Raw genomic sequence first — 22,057 nt, 5'->3', positions numbered from 1 at the left:
TCTCAGAGTACAAGTGGGGGCTTTTACACATCCTCACCTCACTTAAGAGAGCTTCTTCTTCTGCCAGGTGAAATGGGGAGATGTCAGAGGAGGGCTAAGTATATCATCGAATTATAAGTAGATCTATAGAAATAATATTTATTCATCTGGTTTTAGTATCATGATGCTGTCATCAGTTTCTCTATCCCTTTGACTCTACATTGAGAAATTCCACAATACTTTTGCAAGTTTTGTCACCAGTAAGCTCTACCTCCTACAGAATGCAAGAACTAATTCAACCACCCCTAATGCAATCATAAAATAATTGCAGAATACTAAAATAACATAGCCTCTAATATCTGCTATATGTACTCCATTTTTCTATCATTTAACTTCTTATATTTTAAGTAAATAACCAGCAGGAATTCTGATTTATTGACATATCCCAACTGTATTGGATATTTTATAAGTATAGTCACTTTTTCCTTCACCACAAACAACTTACATTTAAGTATTCTTTGGCTCATTTTAAATTAGGATCAGTGGTTAGAGAGGACTCAAGAATCTGAACACATGCCATAACTGCAAGAGGTGTGGGTTTAGTCCCCAGCATCACATGATCCCCCGGGCATGATCCCAGAGTAAAGAATAGGAGAGGCACCCAAACACTACCAGGTACCACCTAAATAACTAAATTAATTAAATAATCATTAAAATGAGGTGCAGGGCTGTAAATAGAGCTCAAGTGATAGAACACATGCCTGGCTTGTGTGAGTGGAGCTCTCAGTTTAATTCCCACCACTATGCACCCACTAAGCAAGGCTCGAAGTGTCCGTCACAGCCCCCAGGCACCACTAGCTGAGCACTTTAACCATCTGGTCTATTCTACTGAGCAGAGTTTGACAGGGAGTAGCATCTATTAACAGTAGTGTAAATCACTGTACTTAAAATAAAACAATTTTTTTTTTTTTGGTTTTTGAGCCACACCCGGCGGTACTCAGGGGTTACTCCTGGCTATCTGCTCAGAAATAGCTCCTGGCAGGCATGAGGGACCATATGGAATGCCGGGATTTGAACCAACCACCTTAGGTCCTGGGTGGGCTGCTTGCAAGGCAAATGCTGCTGTGCTGTCTCTCCGGCCCCAAAATAAAATAATTTTAAATGAGGCTTACAGGTGTTTATTATTTGTCTTCAGTACACTATTGATCCACACAAAGCAAGGGATGAATGCCAGTTCATGCATTTGCAAAACTTCTCTTTGCCTTTATTGTAATATAACTGAGTATCATTGAGAAGATGCTAAAGAATCTAGTGTCAGGGCCCGGAGAGATAGCACAGCAGCATTTGCCTCGCAAGCAGCCGATCCAGGACCAAAGGTGGTTGGTTCGAATCCCGGTGTCCCATATGGTCCCCCGTGCCTGCCAGGAGCTATTTCTGAGCAGACAGCCATGAGTAACCCCTGAGCACTGCCAGGTGTGGCCCAAAAACAAAAAAAAAAAAAAAAAAAAAAAAGAGAGAGAGAGAGAGAATCTAATGTCAAATATAATCCAACCCAGTTCCCAGTCAACAAGTGATAAGAGAGACTGTATAAAATTCAAATGATTTTTAGAGATATCTCATGATCACTACTTTATCTCTCACTAACTCATTCTGTGCTTAAACTAGCACTGGAGCCAGAGTGAACTAAATGGAAACTATCCATAATTTCCTCAAGTTGAAGGTCCTATATAGAAGACTTAAACAGGAAACACACTTTAGCTAGGAAACCAGTGGCAGAAAATCCAGAGTAAGTATTCAACCTGAGCATTGGACCAAAGCCAATATTATAACTGGAAAAAAATTAATTAAGCATTGTCCAAAAATGCAAAAATAAGTTATCTGTGGAAATGAGAGCATGAACAAAATCATCCAGGAGGATGTAAAGCAGTGTTCAGAATGGGTGGGCATAGAATGGGCTCAGAAAGTTTTCTGTAAAATAATAAAAGATGCTAGAGATTATGTGTACATGGTGTTAGCCTTAAAAAATAGACCTCGGGCCGGAGAGATAGCATGGAGGTAAGGCGTTTGCCTCTCATGCAGGAGGTCATCGGTTCGAATCCCGGCGTCCCATATATGGTCCTCCCGTGCCTGCCAGGAGCAATTTCTGAGCCTGGAGCCAGGAATAACCCCTGAGCACTGCCGGGTGTGACCCAAAAACCACAAAAAAAAAAAAAAAAAAAATAGACCTCATCAATACAAAGATTATAAAGAACCAGACACTTCCATTCTAGAGAAAGTCATTGTTTCAGGTCACAACTAAAATCACCATTTCTAGAGAAAGAGCCTTTTTCCTTAGTGATTATTATTTCAAAGTTGAATTTATCATGAAGGCCAATTTTGTAAGGTTTATATAGTTATGTGAAACAACCGTAGGCAGGGATAATGCATACAATGGGGAAAAATTAGAACTGAATAGAGTACTAAGTTTCTAAATGTTGACCTCTTTGTAAAATAGAAACTATTAAAGAAGATCACAAAAGCAGTGTGAAATTAGACAATATATAGGGGCAAACTATTTTAAATTCCATTTTGCTTTAAGAAGGAAAAGGGTACAAGTCACTTCAAGCCTCTAGCTGGTTTCCTAATGACTATTTTGGTGGTTTTCACAAGCCAGGAACATAGAATAGATGCTTTGAGAAAAAGAAATGATTAAGGAATTTTATAAGTGTTTTGAGGAGTCTTAAAACAACAAAAAAGTCATTAGTATAGGGGCTGGAGAGATAGCATGGAGGTAAGGCGTTTGCCTTTCATGCAAGAGGTCATCGGTTCGAATCCCAGCGTCCCATATGGTCCCCCGTGCCTGCCAGGAGCAATTTCTGAGCATGGAGCCAGGAGTAACCCCTGAGCACTGCCGGGTGTGACCCAAAAACCACAAAAAAAAAAAAAAAAAAAAAAAAAAAAAAGTCATTAGTATTGGGATTAAACATTGCAATAGATTCCTCCCCCCCCCCCCAGCACTTGCATTGAGTTTTCAGATTTTGCATCAATATGAAAATCTGGTCTTATAGACATGTAAGAGATTTAGGGATTTCAGTTTCCATTTAATAAATTGACTTCTTTCCCCTTCCATAGGTACTACAAATTAGCACAAATCACAGAATAACTACAATTTCAAAAGGGAATGCTCACTTCATTATGAACAGTCTTGCAGCAACTAGTGCTCTACAGCCAAAATTCTGGTCTCCAAATTTGTAAATCTCTCCTTTTTTTTTTTCCTTGTCAAGTCTTGCTCAAGACTGTTTTCTGAGCTTTGTACATTTAACTATTACACTCAAGGACAATATGTTACTAAAAACATGATAAACTTCCAAGTTCATTCATTTGAACCAAAAGAAATCAAATATGTATAACCAAAGTATGACCATATTGAATACCACATTGAATATAAAATAAATTAAAAATAAATAAAATGTACTATATTTTCTTGTTTGTTTTACCCTCCCTTTGAAAATAATTCTAAAGAATTGTAAACCAGTCATAAATCCTATGCTACTTTTTATATTATTTCATCATTTAATCACACATTTATATCTTAATAGAAAAAAATTATAAAACACACTAAAAATTAAATAATTGTTTCATAGCTAATCTATATTAATTTAATTGATATATATGCTCCATGCTGCTTCTTCAAGTTCTCATTACAATAATAAAGCTACACTGGAGTGATTTCAGGCATTGCTTTACTTCTCAATATAACCCTAAAAAAAGGGCCTTCTTCCTATGTATTCATTGTGAATAATTGTTTATAATCACCTAGGTAGCAATCTGCAGGTGAAATATTCAAAATAGATATAGTTTGAATTTCAACCGACACTGATATGTTTGCTTAATTATTTTAAAATAACTTTAAACCTACCAACTAAGAAGTTTAAAAGTGTCTTAGATCTTAATTATTTGTTAATCGCCTCGATTCCCTACTTTGATTTGTATAATTAGACATACCACAAAAGTTCAGTGATCAAATTCCAATAAGAAGATATGGTAATTAGTGCATATCACTTCATTGGGGAGGAGGGTAGTGCATTTTTATCTGGTATTGTCTTTTCTAATTAATGTAATTCTGTTACATGTTTGTACATGATTGCTAATAAAAGGTTTACAAATTAAGAAGTTGTATGGATATCTAGAAAGAATAGTATATCTAGAACTTTCTCAAGTATTCAAGGGAAATTGCATATTAAAATGTTACTTTGTTTCTTAGTCCTGAGAGAATAGATTTTTGGGGTAAAACCACATATTTAAAATCAAGCATTAGATATGCAAATATGTGTTCAGATCAGAGATACCAAAATTATTCAAAGGATTAATTATTCATCATAAAATGTCAATTAATAATTATGAAGCATAAAAGGCATCTTTCTCATGTATCTTTATTTTGGGGCCCTAAAAAGAGGGCTTAATCTACATGTTCAACTGACTTCTAACAAGTTAAAGAATTCAACAAACTGAACAAATTGTAAATAAATGCACGTTCTGAATTTTAATAGAACAACAAATGTACCCCAAATAAAAGAGAGGAAGATAAGAAAATTTGAAGAAGAAGAAAAAAAAAAAAACAACAGTCACATTCATGACAAAGTTCTGCATTCACTCACCTGATAACCAGGCAACTGCCCAAGGAACCCCACAGCTCAAGCTGTGCTTTGGCTGAGCACAGGACAAAATACAAGACATGATGTTTCTCTCAGAACTATTATTAATCTTTGTTGGGCATGGGATGCTTTGGAAATTGTTTCCACTTTCTAAATAGTAATCTTTTTTTAAAAAGCATCTTACGTTTCTTTTCATCATCTATTGCAGTCTTCTAAACTCTATTAAGCAATCCATTAGTACCATATGTGAAAATATATTTTCGTATCGCCTAAACTCTATAAAGAATTTCCCTGGGCCAAACGTTCTTCGGGTTTTCCCAAGGTAGTGTGGAGAGGGGCAAATCTTCCTTTAAAGTCCAAGTGAGTTGGTGCCATTCAGAAAAATAAAAAAAGAGGGCATTAGAATGACTGAGGTATTTTACTTTATTTTTGATATTGGTGCTTTTCACAAAACACCCGATGAACTTGCTTTTGGGAAAGACCCAGGAAGATCTTTTAAATCAGGGCGTCTCTGCTCTCCTGCTGGTCCATCATTCACCTATAAAACATGAAATTGTTCGCACGAAAGGAGAAACTGGGATTCCCTAGGGGCCGCAAAACCGAATCAGAGCGAGGTGGAAGAGGGAAGGTTGAGAAACCCAACAAGAGATTGCAAAAGGGAGAGAGAGGAGAGAGATAGCAGAAAGAAAAAGAAAATAGAGGAAGTGGTTGGGAAAGAATTTTTTAAGAAAAGAAGGATAAAGGGCAGGGAAAGCTGGACGGCGGGCAAGAGGGAGGGAAAGAGGGAAGGAGGGAAGAAGGATTTGGGGTTTGCAATTCCCAGGCGAGACTGCTGCTGGCGTCCGCGCCCCGAAAGAACGCCACTGCCTTCCAAGTTGAGACGCAAGCCACCACCTCCTAGGCCTGCGTCGCTGGCAACTTACTCCAAGTTTTCTGGTGACTCCTACAGGCCCCTTTTCCTCTCCCCCCCGCCATCCAGCCCCCTGGGTGAGATTGACAGTCGCGTGGAGGAGGCTTTTTACAGGCACAGCCTTTCTCATGCTAATCGGGCCCCGGCATCACCTCCCGGCCGCGGCAGCTTCTGCAACTCCCGCACGGTGCCCAGCCCGGGGACCCCCGGGACCGGAAACGGGGCGGCAGGCGGGGAGTTGGGGGGGGGGGGAGAGAGCAAAGCCAGGTCAGCTGACCGGGTGGCGGGGCCTCCGGGGGAGGGGGGTGTCGCGGGGTTCCCGGGAAGGGGACAGGTCCGAGGGGGGAGGGCTGGTGGGCGGGGGGGGGGGCCGACCCCCCTAACCCCTACCCCATGTGTTCCTCTCCTCTGCCTAGGCGGCTGGGCCTTACTTACCCAGAGATCAAATAAGAGGGGGGGGGGGAGTTGGGGAGTAAGGTGGAGGAGGGCAGAGCGAGCCCAGAAGTGGGGGAGTGGGGGGGGGGGGACGCGCCCAGCAGACCTGGCTTTTGAATCAATCAATTAAGACGCTGATTTTGGAGTCTTGAAGTTTTTGCTGATTCCTTCTGGTCAGTGGAGGAGAAGACGCCGGCTGGGTCGTCTGCTCTGAAGCCTCTCGAGAGACAGTCTGAACTTACAGAAAATTAAAAAAAAAAAATCATATAAAATACAAGAGAGTGAAACGAAACCCCCCCCCACCTTACCCCCCCCCCAATCAGCTGGTCGCCCTGCTGGGACCAGGTGACGTGCCAGATTCCACAACCCGCGGGGCCTCGCAGCAGGGATGTTACGGAAGGGTTGATGAGGTTCTCTGGTCCCGTTTTTTTTGATTTTGCTTGGAAAAAAAAAAGGGGCTTCTCAGAAAGGTGCTTATGGTTTTTTAAAAAAAAAAAAATAGATTTTTTTTTACCCTACTTTCCTAGTCTCAACTCCGAAAGGATTGGATTCTGAGTTTGCACGTGAAAAAGCCTTTGGACTAAGACTTGGTCCCCTACCTCCTTATACACACACACACACACACACACACACACACACACACACACACACGGCAGGGGTTCCACTCCCCTCCTTATCACCCTTTGCTAAACAACTCTAAAGAAGTTGCCCACCTTTTTGTGCAGCAACACGGGGTCGAAATCATTCCTCTAGTTCAAATGATCAAGTCCGTTTTAGAACGAGAATATAGGCTTCCCCCTCCCTCCCTTCCCCTGGTACAAAATAAACAGAATTTGCTCTTTTTTAAAAAAAAAAAATCATTAACTGTGGCCAAATTCGAATTCCTGTGTGTTTCAAAGCAGAAACATGGTAACTCTTGGTGTCCCTGAGTCGGCCACGGCGCTGGGGACAGGGGAGAGAGAGTGGCAGGAGAGGCTGTGAAAGTTAAGAAAAATGACAGGAGAGGTGAAACGGGCGGACAGGTCGTGGCTGCGAAGGAATTGGAAGGCAAAAAGTGCCTCTTTTCACTCTGCCTGAGTAGAGGAGGGCATCCTGGGGGGAGGCGGTTTGTTTCCCCCCAAAGAGACCCTAAAGAAGGTAATCTAGCTGGCCCCCACTGTGGATGGCTCTGTTCTTTCAACGTTTGCGTGTCTCTGCTGTTTTAATCCCCTTCGTTGGCGTTAATCTCGAAATGGATTATTAAGAGGGAAAACAACTGGGAGGCAGCGATGCCTTTGCTGAGCGAGTGTGAGTCGCAGATCTCCAGCCCGCAGCCCCCCCAGTGCTCTCTGGACTTGTTGTCCTGTGTCCAGCGCTCCCCCGGCGTCGTGCTGATCCCTGGATCCCCCATTGTCCCCGACCCGGCCTTGCAACTGAGGGAGTGTTCGGAACAAATTTCTATTCCAGCTTCCTCCGATTCCTTCCACTCTCTCTGCATTGGTGGGAAGTCTCCCGGGCAAATGAAGGGTTGGGGTGGGGGGCGGAGTGCCAGGGGCGTGTTAGGCAAAGGCGCGGGATGGGGGCGGAGAGGGGGGTGCAGAGGGCAACATTCGGGTGCACTCACCCCTCGTGGGGATCCTGCCCCGTGCCAACATCCAAGTATCCACCTTAACGGGGAACTTGTGCTTGTCTTCTCTTATTTTCTTTTTCTTTTTTTCTTTTCTTTTCTTTTTTTTTTAACCCCAAATCAAATACTTGCGTGTCGGAACTCTTAGTGCTAAGTGTTAAGGCTGCCCCCAGCCACTTGAACAATTACTGAACCCAGAGTAATCAGATGATTAGGTGTTTTTCATGGAAATACTTAAGTCTTCTTTCTTTCTTTTTTTTTTTTAAAGTCAGATCCTAAGGAACCTGACATTAATATACATAATAAAGACAAGTGATTTGTTAACTGTCTGATTGGATCCCTTGACCTGAGGCTTTGACTGTGACTGTGTCCCGGTGCTTAAAATCTCCAGTGGCTACATAGGCTTCTGCAAGTCTTAACACCAACCTAGATTTCCTCCATTCAAAGAGCTGTTTCTTCCTGAGAATGCGAAACGGGAGCCTTTATAAAAAGCAAACTTTTAGGAAAGACAGCCTGACTTTTAAAAAATAAATAAATAAATAAATAAAATGGGGAGTTTGGTAAAGGAGAAAAGGGAGGATATTAATAACAGAAATTAAATCTCAGAGGAGAAATTTGGTGAGTCATATATATGTATTAATATAGAGACATAAATTTCAGAAAGCTTAAAAATGGAAAATGTGTCTGACCCCTGCTGGGAATACTTCTTTCCTTCCTTTTTTCTTCCTTACCTTCCTTCTTTCCTTCCCTCTTCCTGCTTTTCTTCTTTCTTTTTTATTTTTAGTTTGTCAGTTGTCAATGCTTCTCTTCTTGTAAGAGTTTTATCTGTTAGAATAATAACAGGAAAAGAGTAATTTTCCCAGCTCCTCTCATTCATTGTCGTTGATATTCAAGCAAATTAGGAAAGAGGTGAATCTGTGAACATTTACTTTCTTGCACCCTACAGTAAGAACAGACTGGTCTTACTGGGTGACTCTCTTCACTATTCCCACCCCTCCCCCCAATGAACATACAAAACACAACTCCAAGCATCTCTGGGAGTGTGGATGTGGCAACCCATGTGGTTGGCTTTTCTTTCCCTCCTCTGAGTGCAATTGCCAGGACTCTTGCATTCAAAGTCTTGCTTTAGGCACAACATTCAAAGCATAGTTCAAAGCACTTTATCTTAATATAAGGAAAAGTCTAGTGTTAGATCAGGGTATTATTTGTTTCAGATTGCCTCAGACTAAAAACTGAGACTAGAACCCACTAAGAATAGAAAGCAGAAAAATTGGGAGAGGGCTACATTTTAGTCCTCTTCACACCTTTACCTTTGCATGGAAAAATCAAAGCCTGTAAGGACTGGAAGTATATTTGTGTTCATAGAATCTCAAGTACATTCACTTTCAAAAGGAAGTAAGGGAGCCTCACAATTCTTGAAGAAATTGAGCTTGAATTATTGGAGGCTAAGAAATTTCTTCCTTTTCCGATAAATGCCTGTGCTCAGCATCCCCAAATTTGGCTGTCTTTATTTACTTCTATATTAGTTCCAATTATGTGCAGTGTAAACCAGCTTTTTGATTAACAAAACAGCAGAGCATTGGTTAAGAACACTTAAACTTCAAAAAAAAAATTCCCCTGGGAAGTGGGCTCTGAATTGGTTAATAATGTGCAGTACTTGCTAAATTGCTGACTTCCAGATGTGGAAAATATCTTTCTTGTTTAGGACCTATGTAACCTGATTGGATTACGACAGAAGCGTCACGTTGGAAGCTTTTGAGTGATTATTTAATTAACCATACAGTAGAAAGCTGTATTCTCCAGGAAATCCCTTTCATATTTACATAACCAATCCCTTCAGAGCAAAGGTGGAGTCTTTTCTTTTTAATTTTCCTTTAATTGCAATATCAAAAATATATATACTCCCAAACTTAGACCCCATGCCGTTTAATATCAGGCTCTTCCTTCCCTGCTAAGTTCCTCTATGGCCTGTCTTCTCTTGCCTCCCTCCACACACTCCCAGACTTTGTAGTGAGATCTCTGGGAGCAGCAGAGAGCTCTCTGTTGATTTACTTAGAGACCCTTTTAAAAAATAAAATCCAAGCTACTTTTTAGTATTGGGATCCAATCCAGAAAGTCATCACACACACACACACACACACACACACACACACACACACACACACAAAGATGCAGCAGCTTACATGCATCCACTTTCCCCACCCCAATTTAAAATCAAAAATAAAGAGAAAGGGCAAAGAATTTAGCTTCCAGAATCCGTGATAAGGAATCCACACAACTTAATGAGCATCTCCCATCTGATCATTAGAGCTAGCTGGTCAAGATGAGGCGATCTGGACTGAGGACTCAGGATCTTTCCCTTTAACTTTCGCCCCTTAGAGTTCTCCAGTTCTGTGAATGGTGTGCACCGTTTTCCGCCCTGTACTCTGTCGGATTTAGTGATGAGGATAATGATGCCAAAGGCTGGGGGGGGAGGGGGCGTGGAGTAGGGAGGGAGGGAGGGAGGCGAGAGGGAGGGAGGGAGGGAGGGAGGGAGGGAGAGAGAGAGGAAGGGAGGGAGGTGGAATTTCATTTCTTCCACTAAAGCGTTTGCGGAGACTTCAAGGTATAATCTATCCCAGATCCTTTCCCAGAGAGAAACTTGGCGATCACGTTTTCACATGATGCTCACGCTCAGGGCGCTTCAATTATCCCTCCCCACAAAGATAGGTGGCGCGTGTTTCAGGGTCTCTTCTCTCTCTCCTACAGAAAAGAAAAAGAAAAAAATGTCATTAGAAGAGGCGTAACACGTCAGTCCGTCCCCAGGTTTGTGTTTCCTGGAGTGGCCAAAAGAGATCAGTTCTAACCTGCTCCGCAGGAATAACGGTCCTGCCTCCCGACACTCTTGGCGAGGTTTTGCACAGTTTGCTCCGGGAGCTGTTTCTTCGCTTCCACCTTTTTTCTCCCCCACACTTCGCGGCTTCTTCATGCTTTTTCTTCTCACCATTTCTGGCCAAAACTACAAACAAGACTTCACAGGTAGGTTTTTTTCCCCCTCTTTTCTCTCCTTTTTTATTCATTTTGGGTTTGGTCATTCCCCCCTGCTCTTCTTTTATGATATTTTTTCTTTGTAAGTGGGGATGGAAGTATGAAGTGAGGAGTGAATGTGAGTAGGAATTTCAGGTGGGTTTAGCTCTTTTCTGGCAAAGCTTTTCCCAGGAGTGACTTCTTTGATTTCTCCCACACTCCCATTTGAACTCCTTCCCTTTCCTCTTTTTTCCCTCCCCTCCATAATTTGCCTACTACCTGTGCATTCAGGTAACCAAAGGTAGCTTTGGCTGCCCAGAAAGTTTTATTGAGAATTGGAAGGTTAGAATAAACAACTCTTCAAGAGATGAGGAGAATGTGGTCTGCTTTTTCAGCGAGTTCCAATTCTTTGTAGTTAGCAATTAAAACTTGGCAAATACCTGTTTAGAATGACAAAACTTAATTGATACCAACCGACCGAATTTGGGGACAAGTTCTTTCTCTTAGACATGGCAGTTCATCGTTTCCCAGAGGAGAACGCTGTTTTCTAAGCAAAAAGTTGCCTGTTTTTGTCTGCCTAGCGAGTTTCATTTCTTTATTTTATTCTTTGTGTGTGTGTATATGTGAAGTAACACCTTACTTCTGTGATAATAAATAAAGAAGTGAAAGTCCTCATGGAGCTTGAGTCGTTTACCAAAGTAAAGGGAGGGGGGGTCACTACAGCTGGGAAGAAAACTGCTGTCAGGATAGCAGGGTTTGAAATTAAGGCTAACTTGAAATCCCATTTTGAATGGCTAAGTCATGGAGCCACGAATTTCACAAGAGACACACACAGGCAAGATCCCATTCCCTACTTTGGCACTAAAAAAGTCGAGAGATGAAACAGGAGTTCCCAGGGACCGTGGTGAGCCTGGTTAACATGAATATGTTTATCTCCCACCTACTTATATATTTTACATGCTCCCTCTCTAATGATGAAGGCAAGATTACTAACTCCAGAGTTAGAAATAACAAGCAAAAGATAAAGTTTACTGCACAAATGCCCTGTCTCTCTCCCTCTCTCTCTCCCTCTTCCATACCCACATGCTCATAAAACTAGCAGCTTACTTTATTAAACATGTATTTATATGCAATGGTGGGTAAGTCTCAGCAGGAAGACAGACAGGCCAGCTGTTTCATCCCAGCCACTGGTGTGACCATTTCTTTATTTCAGAATTTTTCCCCACCAATGTCAAAGCAAGAGAGCCAAGACACGACCAAATGTGTCAAACTTACACGAAAAGTCTCTTAACGGGAGTGCCTAGGTTCAATTCAAGGTGCTTTCTAAATCATTCACTTCCCTTTCTCGCTGCCCCCCACCTCCCACTCCTCTCAGCAAATGTGTGGAAACTGATACTCACTTTCCAGGTTTTCCTCAAAGCTTCCAGCATTGGAGACAATAGGTGCGGGGCGGGAGGGGGGGGGTGCGAGAGAGAGCGAGAAACGACGGAGTGTGCTCGGCAGAGGAAGGGTTAATGGCCCTTGTATTACAGTTTGCATCTGTTACATCTTTTATAGCCCCTGTTTAAACTAATCCTCGAGGCACAGCGTCTTCCCAACCTCCATGGAGTTTCGGGGATTCTCCTGGCCCTGCCTGCTTCGGAGGTTCCCTTTCTCCAAGTTTTGACAGTTTCAGCTGGGAAGGAGGAAAAAAAAAAATGCAGCGCCTCTCTCGATTTTTAGGTATAAAAGTTTCTAAGCTAGAAAGGATACGACCATTTAGTCGTGCTGAAAAAAAAAAAAAGTATTATTGCCTTCGCGGTTGGAGTTTCTCTTTCCTTTCTTGAAGGGGGAAAAAAAAAAAAATATATATATATATATATATATATATATATATATATATGTATGTATTTTTTTCCTATGGAAACTACTTAAGGGGGAACCAGTGAGGGGGAGCATGTGTGTAAGTGAGGTGGTGGTTGGGGATACTTAAAGTAAATATTGCCCAAGTATGCGGGGGTGGGGTGGGTTGGGGTGGGGAAGGACAGTGTCCCAAAGAGGCTTATAACAATTCTATTTCTTATTGCGGCGTGAAATGGGGTGGTGGGGGGGTGGGAAATCTTCATTTGGGGGTGGGAGACAGGCAGAAGAAGAGTCGGTCCCCAAGAAAACTCCAGAAGCGGAGGGGAGGGAGGAGGGTGAACTCGGGGCGAATGGGTTTCCTATAATGACTATTATCAATTTGCCCGAGGAGTGTGCTTCATCCGGGGGGCTGTTTCGCGTTTGTTTGTTTGTTTGTTTCCTCTGGGGGAAATGGGGTGGGGTGCGGTGGGTAGGTGGGTGGGGGAAAGACCAGATGAGTGCAAAAAAAAAAAAAAAAAAAAAAGCAAAAAAGCAAAAGCTTTAACCTCACCCCCCAAGTTCCCCAAGCCGGGGCTGAGTGAGGACTTTTCGGGAGGAGGAAAGGGGTCCGTCCGCCTTGCCCTAAGTCAAGCTGGGCCCTACTGTAAGGCCGTGTGTGTGTGTGTGTGTGTGTGTGCGCGCGCGCGTGTGTGTGTGTGTGTGCAATTCCCTCCTAACGGTCAGGAGTTATGACTCATTTGGAAGATCTAATTCTTGTCTCTCTTCATCCCTCCTGGCTCGCGGGTACAACACAACCCAACAGTAACAAACAACACACAAAGCGCCTCGGGGACCCAAGCTTTGGGGGGGTGGGGTGCGGGGAGGGGGGGCCTTGGAAGTTTCGCTTTGCTTTGGGGTGTGTGTCTGTGCGTGTGTGTGTGAGGTTGGGGCGGGTGTGGGGTGCGGATGGGTGCTCGCCGCCCGCCGGAGCCCTGGCCCCGGCTCCCCTGGGCGGCCCAGCCCGCCGCGCGCTGTTTCAATGGGCGCGGGCGATGCCCACATTGTCGCTCTGTTTGGTTTGCTAGATCGAGCCTGCGTGCTGGTGGTGCTGCCGAAGCAGGGCGCCGAGTCCATGCGAACCGCTGCCATCTGATCCGCTCTTATCAATGAAGCAGCCGATCATGGCGGATGGCCCCCGGTGCAAGAGGCGCAAACAAGCCAATCCCAGGAGGAAAAACGGTAAGAAGCGGGCCCGAACCCCAAAACTTTTACCGGGCCGTCTTTGCAACCCCGAGACCCGGAGAGCTGGAGGTGGGTGGGAAAAGAAAAGGGGGTGAAAAGGGAACCGAGGAGGGCGGGCGAGCCTCTCCCTCCGTGGCCGGCGCCGGAGCGCCCAGCGCGCGCGGCCACCGCACGGCGGGGGAGTTGGGGAAAGTGCCCCGCAAAGTGAGCGTCGGACGCCGGGGGGCTCTTGGAGCCGCGCTGGGGTCCGGCTGGGACCCGAGCTAACGCTAACCCCCCTCCCACCCCACCACCTCCGCCTCTAGCTCTAGCTCTAGCCCTGGCTCCGCCAGCACCGGCCCGCCGGCTCCCCGGCTAGGCTGCGGGTGCGTCTGGGGCGGGTCGGACGGACGGACGGGGGGCCCGGGAAGCCCACAGGCGTGCGGGAGAGCCCCTCGGGCGGGAGGCGGAGGCTTTCGGGGGAGCTGCGCGCGAGCGTGCCCTGGGGGGACCCCCCCTTGGCTAGGGCGCTTGGAGGCGCAAAGTTTCTTGCCGGAGTGGTCCGGGCGCCTTGCAAGTAACGGTCCGCGGACGCTGGGGCCCGGCCCGGCCCGGAGCGCACGAAGCCCGGGCGGGGTGGAAGGGATCCGGACCCGGACCCAGACCTGGACCCGGACCCGGCCTGCCTGCCGTGGGGGAATCTGGCGGGGTCCGTGCGGACTCGGGGCAGCAGCGGGGCTCGGACTCCAAGCCGGAGGGGAGGGGAGTGGGGGACGGAACTGAGGGGTGTCAGGGAGACTTGATCGGGTGGTTTGTACATGGTCTGGGGGAGAGCCCCGTTATCCCGGCCCAGAGAGGGGAAGGAAATGAGGGGAGTGCTCAGGGTCTCTTGAAACAGAAATGGGAGATGAAAGGGAGTGACAGTTGAGAGAGAGAGAGAGAGAGAGAGAGAGAGAGAGAGAGAGAGAGAGAGAGAGAGAGAGAGAGAGAGAGAGAGAGAGAGAGAGAGAGCCCTAGGTATTACCCATTCCCCCAACAAAATCGTGGGAATAAAAGGGAAAAGTGATTGGCAAGAGCGCAGAAGGTGCCTGGGGGAGGGGAGCCAGAGTGGGGGACCCAAGAGGGTGCCGCCCGGGGGCGGAGAGCCTTTGGCTGGTGGAGGATAGGAAGTTGAAAAAGAAAAAGAAAAAGAAAACAAAACAAAACAAAACTCGCCAACTACCGGTAGGCTGCCCAGACAGGCCAAGGAAACTTCTTGTTCCCTCCTCGCTCCAGTCCCCTACCTCGGCGCGGACCGCGCGGCCGCCCGCCCCCGAGCCGGACCCGGGAGACGGAGCGGCCCGGCTGGCCTCTGGCCTCCTCCCGCACGCCGGGTCCGCGGCGCCCCGGGACCGCCCGGGTCCACTTGCAGCAACTTTCCTCTGGCGGAGACAATCGCGCGCACCCCCGGGCTGCCCCGGAGCGCTGCGGGCCCGGGAGGGGGCGGTTGGGGGCGCAGTGCGGGATGCAGGGCGAAGGGAAACACAAAGAGGAGACAATTTTGATTAGAGACGAATGAAGCTTCTCTCTCCTTCTCTCTCCCTCTCTCTTCCTCTTCTTCCTCTCTCTCCTCTTTCTTCCTCTCCTCTCTGTCTCTTCTCTCTCTGTCTCTTCTCTCTCTGTCTCTTCTCTCTCTGTCTCTCTCTCTCTCTGTCTCTCTCTCTCTCTCTCTCTCTCTCTCTCTCTCTCTCTCTCTCTCTCTCTCCTTGTGGTGGAGGTGTCGGGCCATATGGGGGAGTGATAGAAGAATTTTACTCAGAAACTGTTCGTTACGTTATCCTCCTTTTCCCTTTGTGCTGCCTTTGATCTATTTGCTTGGCTTAATATTAAACACACACACACACACACACACACACACACACACACACACACTACATTAATATAGTCTGAGCTGCTTCCCCAAGATCCTGTTCAAGCTCCCCTTAAGCTGCTGCTCTTCTTCTTCTTCTTCTTCTTCTTCTTCTTCTTCTTCTTCTTCTTCTTCTTCTTCTTCTTCTTCTTCGTCTTCGTCTTCTTCGTCTTCTTCCTCCTCCTCCTCTTCTTCCTCTTCCTTCTCCTCCTCCCACCCTTTCTGATTTTTCATTCACTTTAGTGTCTGGCGTTATTTAAGGGTGGTCCTTACACAGAAGACCTTTTCTCCAATCTCAGGTTAATTTAGTAGACACCAAAATTACATTTAATTCTGCCCCTCCCTCTGTTCCTTTTATTAAATATTAACTATGTCCGTTGTGGGGCTCTTCCCAACCTTACAAATACCTAAAACATATTGCTGTTGCTGATCAACTGGATAATAAAAGCTTTGTATCAAGGAATCTCCCCACTTAAGTTAAACTGTCATTTATTGAAAGACAAGAGAATGTGGTGAAAAGCATGTCCCCAGAAGTGTTCCTTTGCAAAAGATACTTCAGTGTGTTTCTTTTTGCCTGCTTCCTCTACTCCTTCTGGATTTTGCCACCACTGCTCCCAGACCAGCCCCAAACAGCGAGATCAGGCCAGAGCCCAGATCCTCCGAAACTGGAGGACTCCAGATTTCCTGACACTCTAGGGAAAGACATTTGCAGAGAGGTTCGCTTTTGGTGGGGGGCTTTGTATGTGGAGTGGTGAGGTGTTAATCCTGTGTCCTGCAAGTATTGCCTCCGTGCCTGGTTCTGACCTGGGGAGAAGCCTGAAAGCCCCGAACTGGAAAGTTAGATTGCACATTTTAAGGCATTTAGCCTAAACTCTCAATGCTCACCCGTGAGCCTATCTATTGCTTACAGCGTCTCTTTAACTTTTAGGACTACCTGTTTCTAATTTTTGCCAAAAATCTCTGGAAAAAACATGGTATGATTTGGTTAATTGTCACTGATATTTTTGAGGGGGGGTTGAATCTGACTGAGCAGTGCCCTGGTTTTGAAAAGCAGGTAGAAGAGTTTTCACCCCCTCCCTTTTCATTTTCTTTCTCATCAAGCACGTATCCAATGCCTTTCCCGTTGGGAATTGCCAGGATTTATCTGAACTGAGTGGATTTTTTTTTCTTTTCTGGATTCATGGAAAAGATGTCACTTTTGAGCTTGTGTCTTTGCTGATAACATTAAATATGATGATGCTTATCAAAATCATATAGAAGTTCCTAGAAAGGAATAATGACAATACTAATCATAGCGTTGGAGCTGCAAAGAGGCGGGGGAGATGCACATCCAGGAAACCAGAATGGCACTTTATATAATTTTAATGAAGTCAACAGTGTATATATAGATTAAGGTGACAAGGAGATAAAACATGTAAAGTAGTGTGTGCTGCATGCGCGTGTGTGCGTGTTTGAAAGCTTGGTCAAGAACTGGGGTTAGAAGACAGCATTGGAAAGATTATTAAAAAGCAAAGGAGAAAGCAATTTGAGGAAAATACCAGAGAAATCAGAATCTAAAATTAAGCTTTCAAGATTCGTAGGCCAGCAAGATGCCTAGTAAAGACAGTGCCAGGGCCAAGTTAATGCAGAGCAAACAGGCTCCTTTCTCCTGCATAGAAGAGATGAAATCTCCTCCCAGAAAATAAGGTGTGCATAAGGGAAGGGGGGAACAGGGAGAGGCAGGAGGAAAGAAAGCAAGTTGCCTTCAGAAAAAGAATGTGTTTTGGTTTCAAGAAAGTTGAGTCAGATGATCCTCAGTCTCCTGACTCACTTTGTAACACTTTCACTGAAGTTGGAGGAGGGGACCAAGCCCCCCCCCCCCCTTCTTCCCCTGATTATACCCGGCTATCTTGGCTGTCTTCTGACAGACAGAAGTGCTCAGAGCAGGACATGCCTGGCTGCTGCCTCCCACTGGCCTTGCACAGGCCCCACTGTAACTTACAAAGTTTGTGGCTTTGCCCCCAGTTCGGAATCAGTTCCTGGGGATGCTCCCAGCCTGGCTGGCATGGAGGGTCTGGTTCCCCAACCCACTGCCTCCCAACATCAGACTCCAAAAGAAGAAAAAATTTACACTTATTCATATGCATGTTATAAATAAAAATCAAATGAAGTCTTTCGAAAGAAAAGTAAACTAGAAAGTGGGAAGGAAAAGGAACCGAAGAAAGAAAAGTGCGATTTGATTGTTCTTTAAAGTTTTGGATCAAGTGTTAGGGGCTACTGAAGGGAGCTGAAAGAGTTTTTTATTTTTTATTTTTTTACAAATGCCTTTGGTCTCCGATTTTCGGTGGTAAAAAATAAGGGGGGAATAAAGTTGGCTGTTTGCAAGGCTTTGTGTCCTAGAGTAGAAACAATCAGTTGAGTAGAAATGATTATCCCTGTTTAGGATAAGCCCTTCTTCCTAACCACTTCTTAAAAGGAGTAAGGTGCTGGTGGCTATGCTTAGAGGCAATGAAGGATGGTTCAGTTGTTCTGTTTCAAAGATGCTTTCATGAGATAGAAAAAAGAGATACAATCACCTCCTTCTTTAGGAAGTGGTTCTTGGTTCCCCAGCCTGAGAGGAGAGTTGTTTGAGGTAGTTAAGAGTTGTTCTGGTTGGGGGCCGGAGAGATAGCATGGAGGTAAGGCGTTTGCCTCTCATGCAAAAGGTCATCGGTTCGAATCCCGGCGTCCCATATGGTCCCCCGTGCTCGCCAGGAGCGACTTCTGAGCATGGAGCCAGGAGTAACTCCTGAGCACTGCCGGGTGAGACCCAAAAACCAAAAAAAAAAAAAAAAAAAAAAAAAAAAAAAAGAGTTGTTCTGGTTGGAACACTGAGACAGAACTTTCCTCTGGATTACAGCTAGTTCAGGGTTCAGACTTCCTTACCTTTGCAAGAGTGGAAAGCGTTTTTGTTGTTGTTTTGTTTTGTTGGTTGTTGTGTTGTTTTGGTGGGTTTTTTTTTCTCCCAAGATTCCTGCTTTGTCAATTGGATTGGCAGCCTGTTTTGCTGACTCTCAAAGCACTCAGAGGCAGATTGTGTGACAGGTACCAGTTCTGAGGGTTCTCCAAAGACATCCATTTCCATCTTTTACTCTCAATGGAGATTTTCTGCAAGTTTTGTCTCGCTGCACGCACACACACACACACACACACACACACACACACACACACACACACACGGCTGGGGGCTATGTATTTAGTAGTTAGACTGATCTATTTGTTTTATTGTGATTTGGAAAAACGAAGTCAATTGGGGTAGAATCAAGCCTTACTTCATAGCAGAGCCACTAGCCTCCTGGCATCCACTGCATAGCATGATACTCCACCAGAGCTGAGGGTGGGTGAAGAATTTTAAACTTTACATTGTTTCTCTGTTGCCAAATAAAAAGCAACCCGGGTCTTCAGGCATTTATTTCCAAATAAGAATAAAGCCAAGATTGAAGTTCCCTACTAAACTGCAATGTCATGTTTCAGATGATTCTTTTCTTGCTTGCTTCATTTGCTCCAAGTAAAGAAATTCCAAAAGGTTATCAAAGACCCTCTCTTGCTTCTTTTGCTCTATTAAGGATTTTTTTTTTTTTCTGAAGTGGGAAGGGTGAAAAGCGTCCCTATCCTGAAGGTAAAAGAAGGGGTTGTTAGCTCTCTAGCAGTGCAGCGTTTATTCACTCCAAGATGTGGGAGCTTCTTTTCCTTACAACAGTTTTTGTCATCCGCATTCTTCCAAGGCTTTTAAGGTGCATTTTGTTCTATGTGAAAGAGAACTCTTTGTCTTATTCCTCTCTAGCACCATGGCTTCCCAAGGTAGACACTATTTTGTGCCTGTCACAGAGAGAAGGAGTGCAGGTCTGCAATGCTCACAGACAATTGATTGTCTGCCCTAATGTGTTTCATTTACATGTTTATAACGTCAATGGTGCTGGGGTGTCCACTGTACCATTCATTCCTGCATTCCCACAAGGGGGCAATTGTCTGAATGGCCAAGTCAGACACCTTTTTGATTGCTCTTTGGTTGTCTTTTTAGAGCACAAAGATAAAGGAGGAAAATCTGTGATGCAGAAACACTAGTTGAAAATATACAGAATTAAATGTCACCACAAAAGCAGATGTGAGCATAAGCCCAAACATGCTTTTTAGCCAAGATGTTGAAGGTTGAAAAAAATTCAGAGCACAAGATGACTTAGGACCAATAAATATAGCCCTAGTGCCCCCTCTTTCTTTTCTTTCTTTAGCAATCAAAAGATGAAATATGATTTTTCCTTTTTCAGTTCTAAGACATGAAACATCTAGGCACCTTCTCATTATTTGTGTGTTTGCTGTGATTTGTGGGTTTTGTATATGTTTACATAGCTCTGTTTATGCCAACAGCCTCAGCTTTCCACTTGGAAAATCTATTGAATGACTTTGTGGGCTGCGGGGAGTGTAAACTTTTAAAAAATAAGATCCAAGTATTTCTTCATCAGACATTTCTTAAAAAGAAAAGCAGTAATAATCTGTAGATCTTATGGAAATCTGTCTTAATAGCTATGTGTTGAATACTTTTATCTTGGGTGACAGTCCTATAAGAGTGAAAGCTCTCAGGGAAAGTGTAACTAGTGGTTACAGAGTAAATAAAGGATTTTGCTTTAAGGTGTTCTGTGCTGTTTCTACACTGCATGTATGTCTCTAATCTTGTATTCGTCTTTTGAGGGAGATGAGAGGGAAAGCTTACCATACATATATTTGTAAACTTTTCTCTTCACTCAGTTCTTGGCCTTCCTAGGAGGCATATATGTAGCACTCACATGAATACACCTGCTTTGTGCTTTAAGAAAATAATTTTTACCTCACTTCATATGGTCTTGATGGATCATTTAAGAAATACAGTTATTAGAAGTTAGCCTGATTAATCTGTGGTCCAGGGGAGAACTCTAATGTCATCTAGTGGGACGTAAACAGGGGAGGAGAGGGGACTTGCATGATTTCATGAGAGAGAGAGAGAGAGAGAGAGAGAGAGAGAGAGAGAGAGAGAGAGAGAGAGAGAGAGAGAGAGAGAGAGAGACCAGTCTGTGAAAAGATTTTTGCCTCTCCGGGAAGACACACACAGTAGCTGCACCGTTAGCTGAACCCCTGACACGGCGGTCTTTTGAATGCCTTAGGTATGATTTCACTTTCGCTCACATCAATGCTGACCTGAATGCCTTTCATATCTGATCCGCTGTGTCTCTCCCAGTAAACATCCCCTGAGGGGAGAACAAAGAAAGGAGCTCTTCTTCTTCTTAATCACAATTCAGCCCTTTCACCGCCGGCAGGCTCCATTTGCATTCTGCCACAGAAAGCCAAGATGAAAAGAGAGTGAGTGAGGGGAGAGAGAGAGAGAGAGAGAGAGAGAGAGAGAGAGAGAGAGAGAGAGAGAGAGAGAGAGAGAGAGAGAGTAGTAACTGAGTAAAATAACTTAGGTGTTTGTGGCTGTTTGTTGGGCTTTCCCTAGTTACCAGCCTTATATAGTTGATGCTCAATCAGGCCTTGTCCCTCCTGACAGGCATATAGTGTTACAAGATGGCATGTCTGTACTATTCATGGCCACCCCTCAACACTTGAGGTAAATGTGTCAGGGAGGGATCAAATTCTCTTGCAAAAGACTTGAAGTCAGGTGTGTGGACTTGCCACTCTTGAGTGCTGCCTACTATTTGGCTACAGTTTATTGTTTACCATCAGCCCAGGGATAGGAGGCAATGGGGGTGGGTGTAGGCAGGAGCTGGGAGGCTACTGAAGGAGAGAAAAGGCTCTGGAGGCCCTGCTCTGATTTCAGGGATGGGTGTCTGCCCCTGGGGAAAATAAAAGAGAAACGCTGCCACCCAGGCTGAACGCACTGGTAGATCTTCAGGAAATGCTGGAAAAGACTTTTCCATTTTCCCCCTGACTTTTTATGATAATTCATATTTTCAAATGAAAGGGGGAAAAAAGCCAAGAAAGAAACTCTCAAATGAGCCAAAAAGAAAAAAAAATTCTCTGAAAAGAATTTTAGGGGGAAAAGTTGTTCTATTTTAAAATGCTTTGAGGGCTGTAAAGTGCCACGTTTTTCACACCTTCTCCATACTTTTTTTCTTTTTTCAGATTTTTTTTAGTATGTTTAACATTTGTGAGATGACAGCCTTTTTTGTATCTCAAACTGGATGCCTCAAGATTTGTAAGGAGGGGTTGGTGGTATTCATGTTCTCTTGAGAAAGTTTATGCCTAAAGGGCTTCTTCTTACTGCGAACTGTTTCAACCCTCGCAGGCGGACCTGTCAGGTTTTGCTGTGTTACTTGCCTCCATTTTCAACATGCAAAAGTAACATGCAGTTAATGGTATTGGAATGAGACCACAGCAAGAGCTGAAACCTCTCGTGACAACTTTTCAGCCACGTTATCTTGCTCCTAAACTGTCTTGTGTTTTTTTTTTTCTCTTTCTGAAACCACTTTTAAGATACCAACAGTTTCTCTTCAATAATTAGCTTATGCATACAACACATAGGAACATGTGCATATATACAAAACTTTGGAAGTGCAGTGCCTCTTACC

At 44.5% G+C, this 22,057-nt stretch overlaps 1 protein-coding gene across 2 annotated transcripts in view; it reads left to right on the top strand.

Annotated features, from left to right (window-relative positions):
- The first annotated feature begins 10,508 nt into the window (after positions 1–10,508).
- ZEB2 (zinc finger E-box binding homeobox 2) overlaps positions 10,509–22,057 on the top strand; it is a 149,195-nt gene continuing 137,646 nt past the window's right edge. The window contains exons 1-2 of one of the 2 annotated variants that reach the window (XM_049773567.1): positions 10,509–10,582; positions 13,477–13,630. In XM_049773567.1, coding sequence (XP_049629524.1) covers positions 13,558–13,630 — 73 coding nt within the window. In that variant the 5' untranslated portion in view covers positions 10,509–10,582; positions 13,477–13,557. Of the gene's footprint in view, positions 10,583–13,121; positions 13,196–13,476; positions 13,631–22,057 lie in introns of those variants that run through there. The other variant, XM_049773566.1, reaches the window with a different exon arrangement.

The sequence above is a fragment of the Suncus etruscus genome, chromosome 5 (genome assembly GCF_024139225.1).
Source record: "Suncus etruscus isolate mSunEtr1 chromosome 5, mSunEtr1.pri.cur, whole genome shotgun sequence".
NCBI classification, from domain to species: domain Eukaryota; kingdom Metazoa; phylum Chordata; class Mammalia; order Eulipotyphla; family Soricidae; genus Suncus; species Suncus etruscus.
The sequence above is the reverse complement of the archived record's forward strand: the minus strand, read 5'-3'. Positions and strand labels throughout refer to the sequence as shown.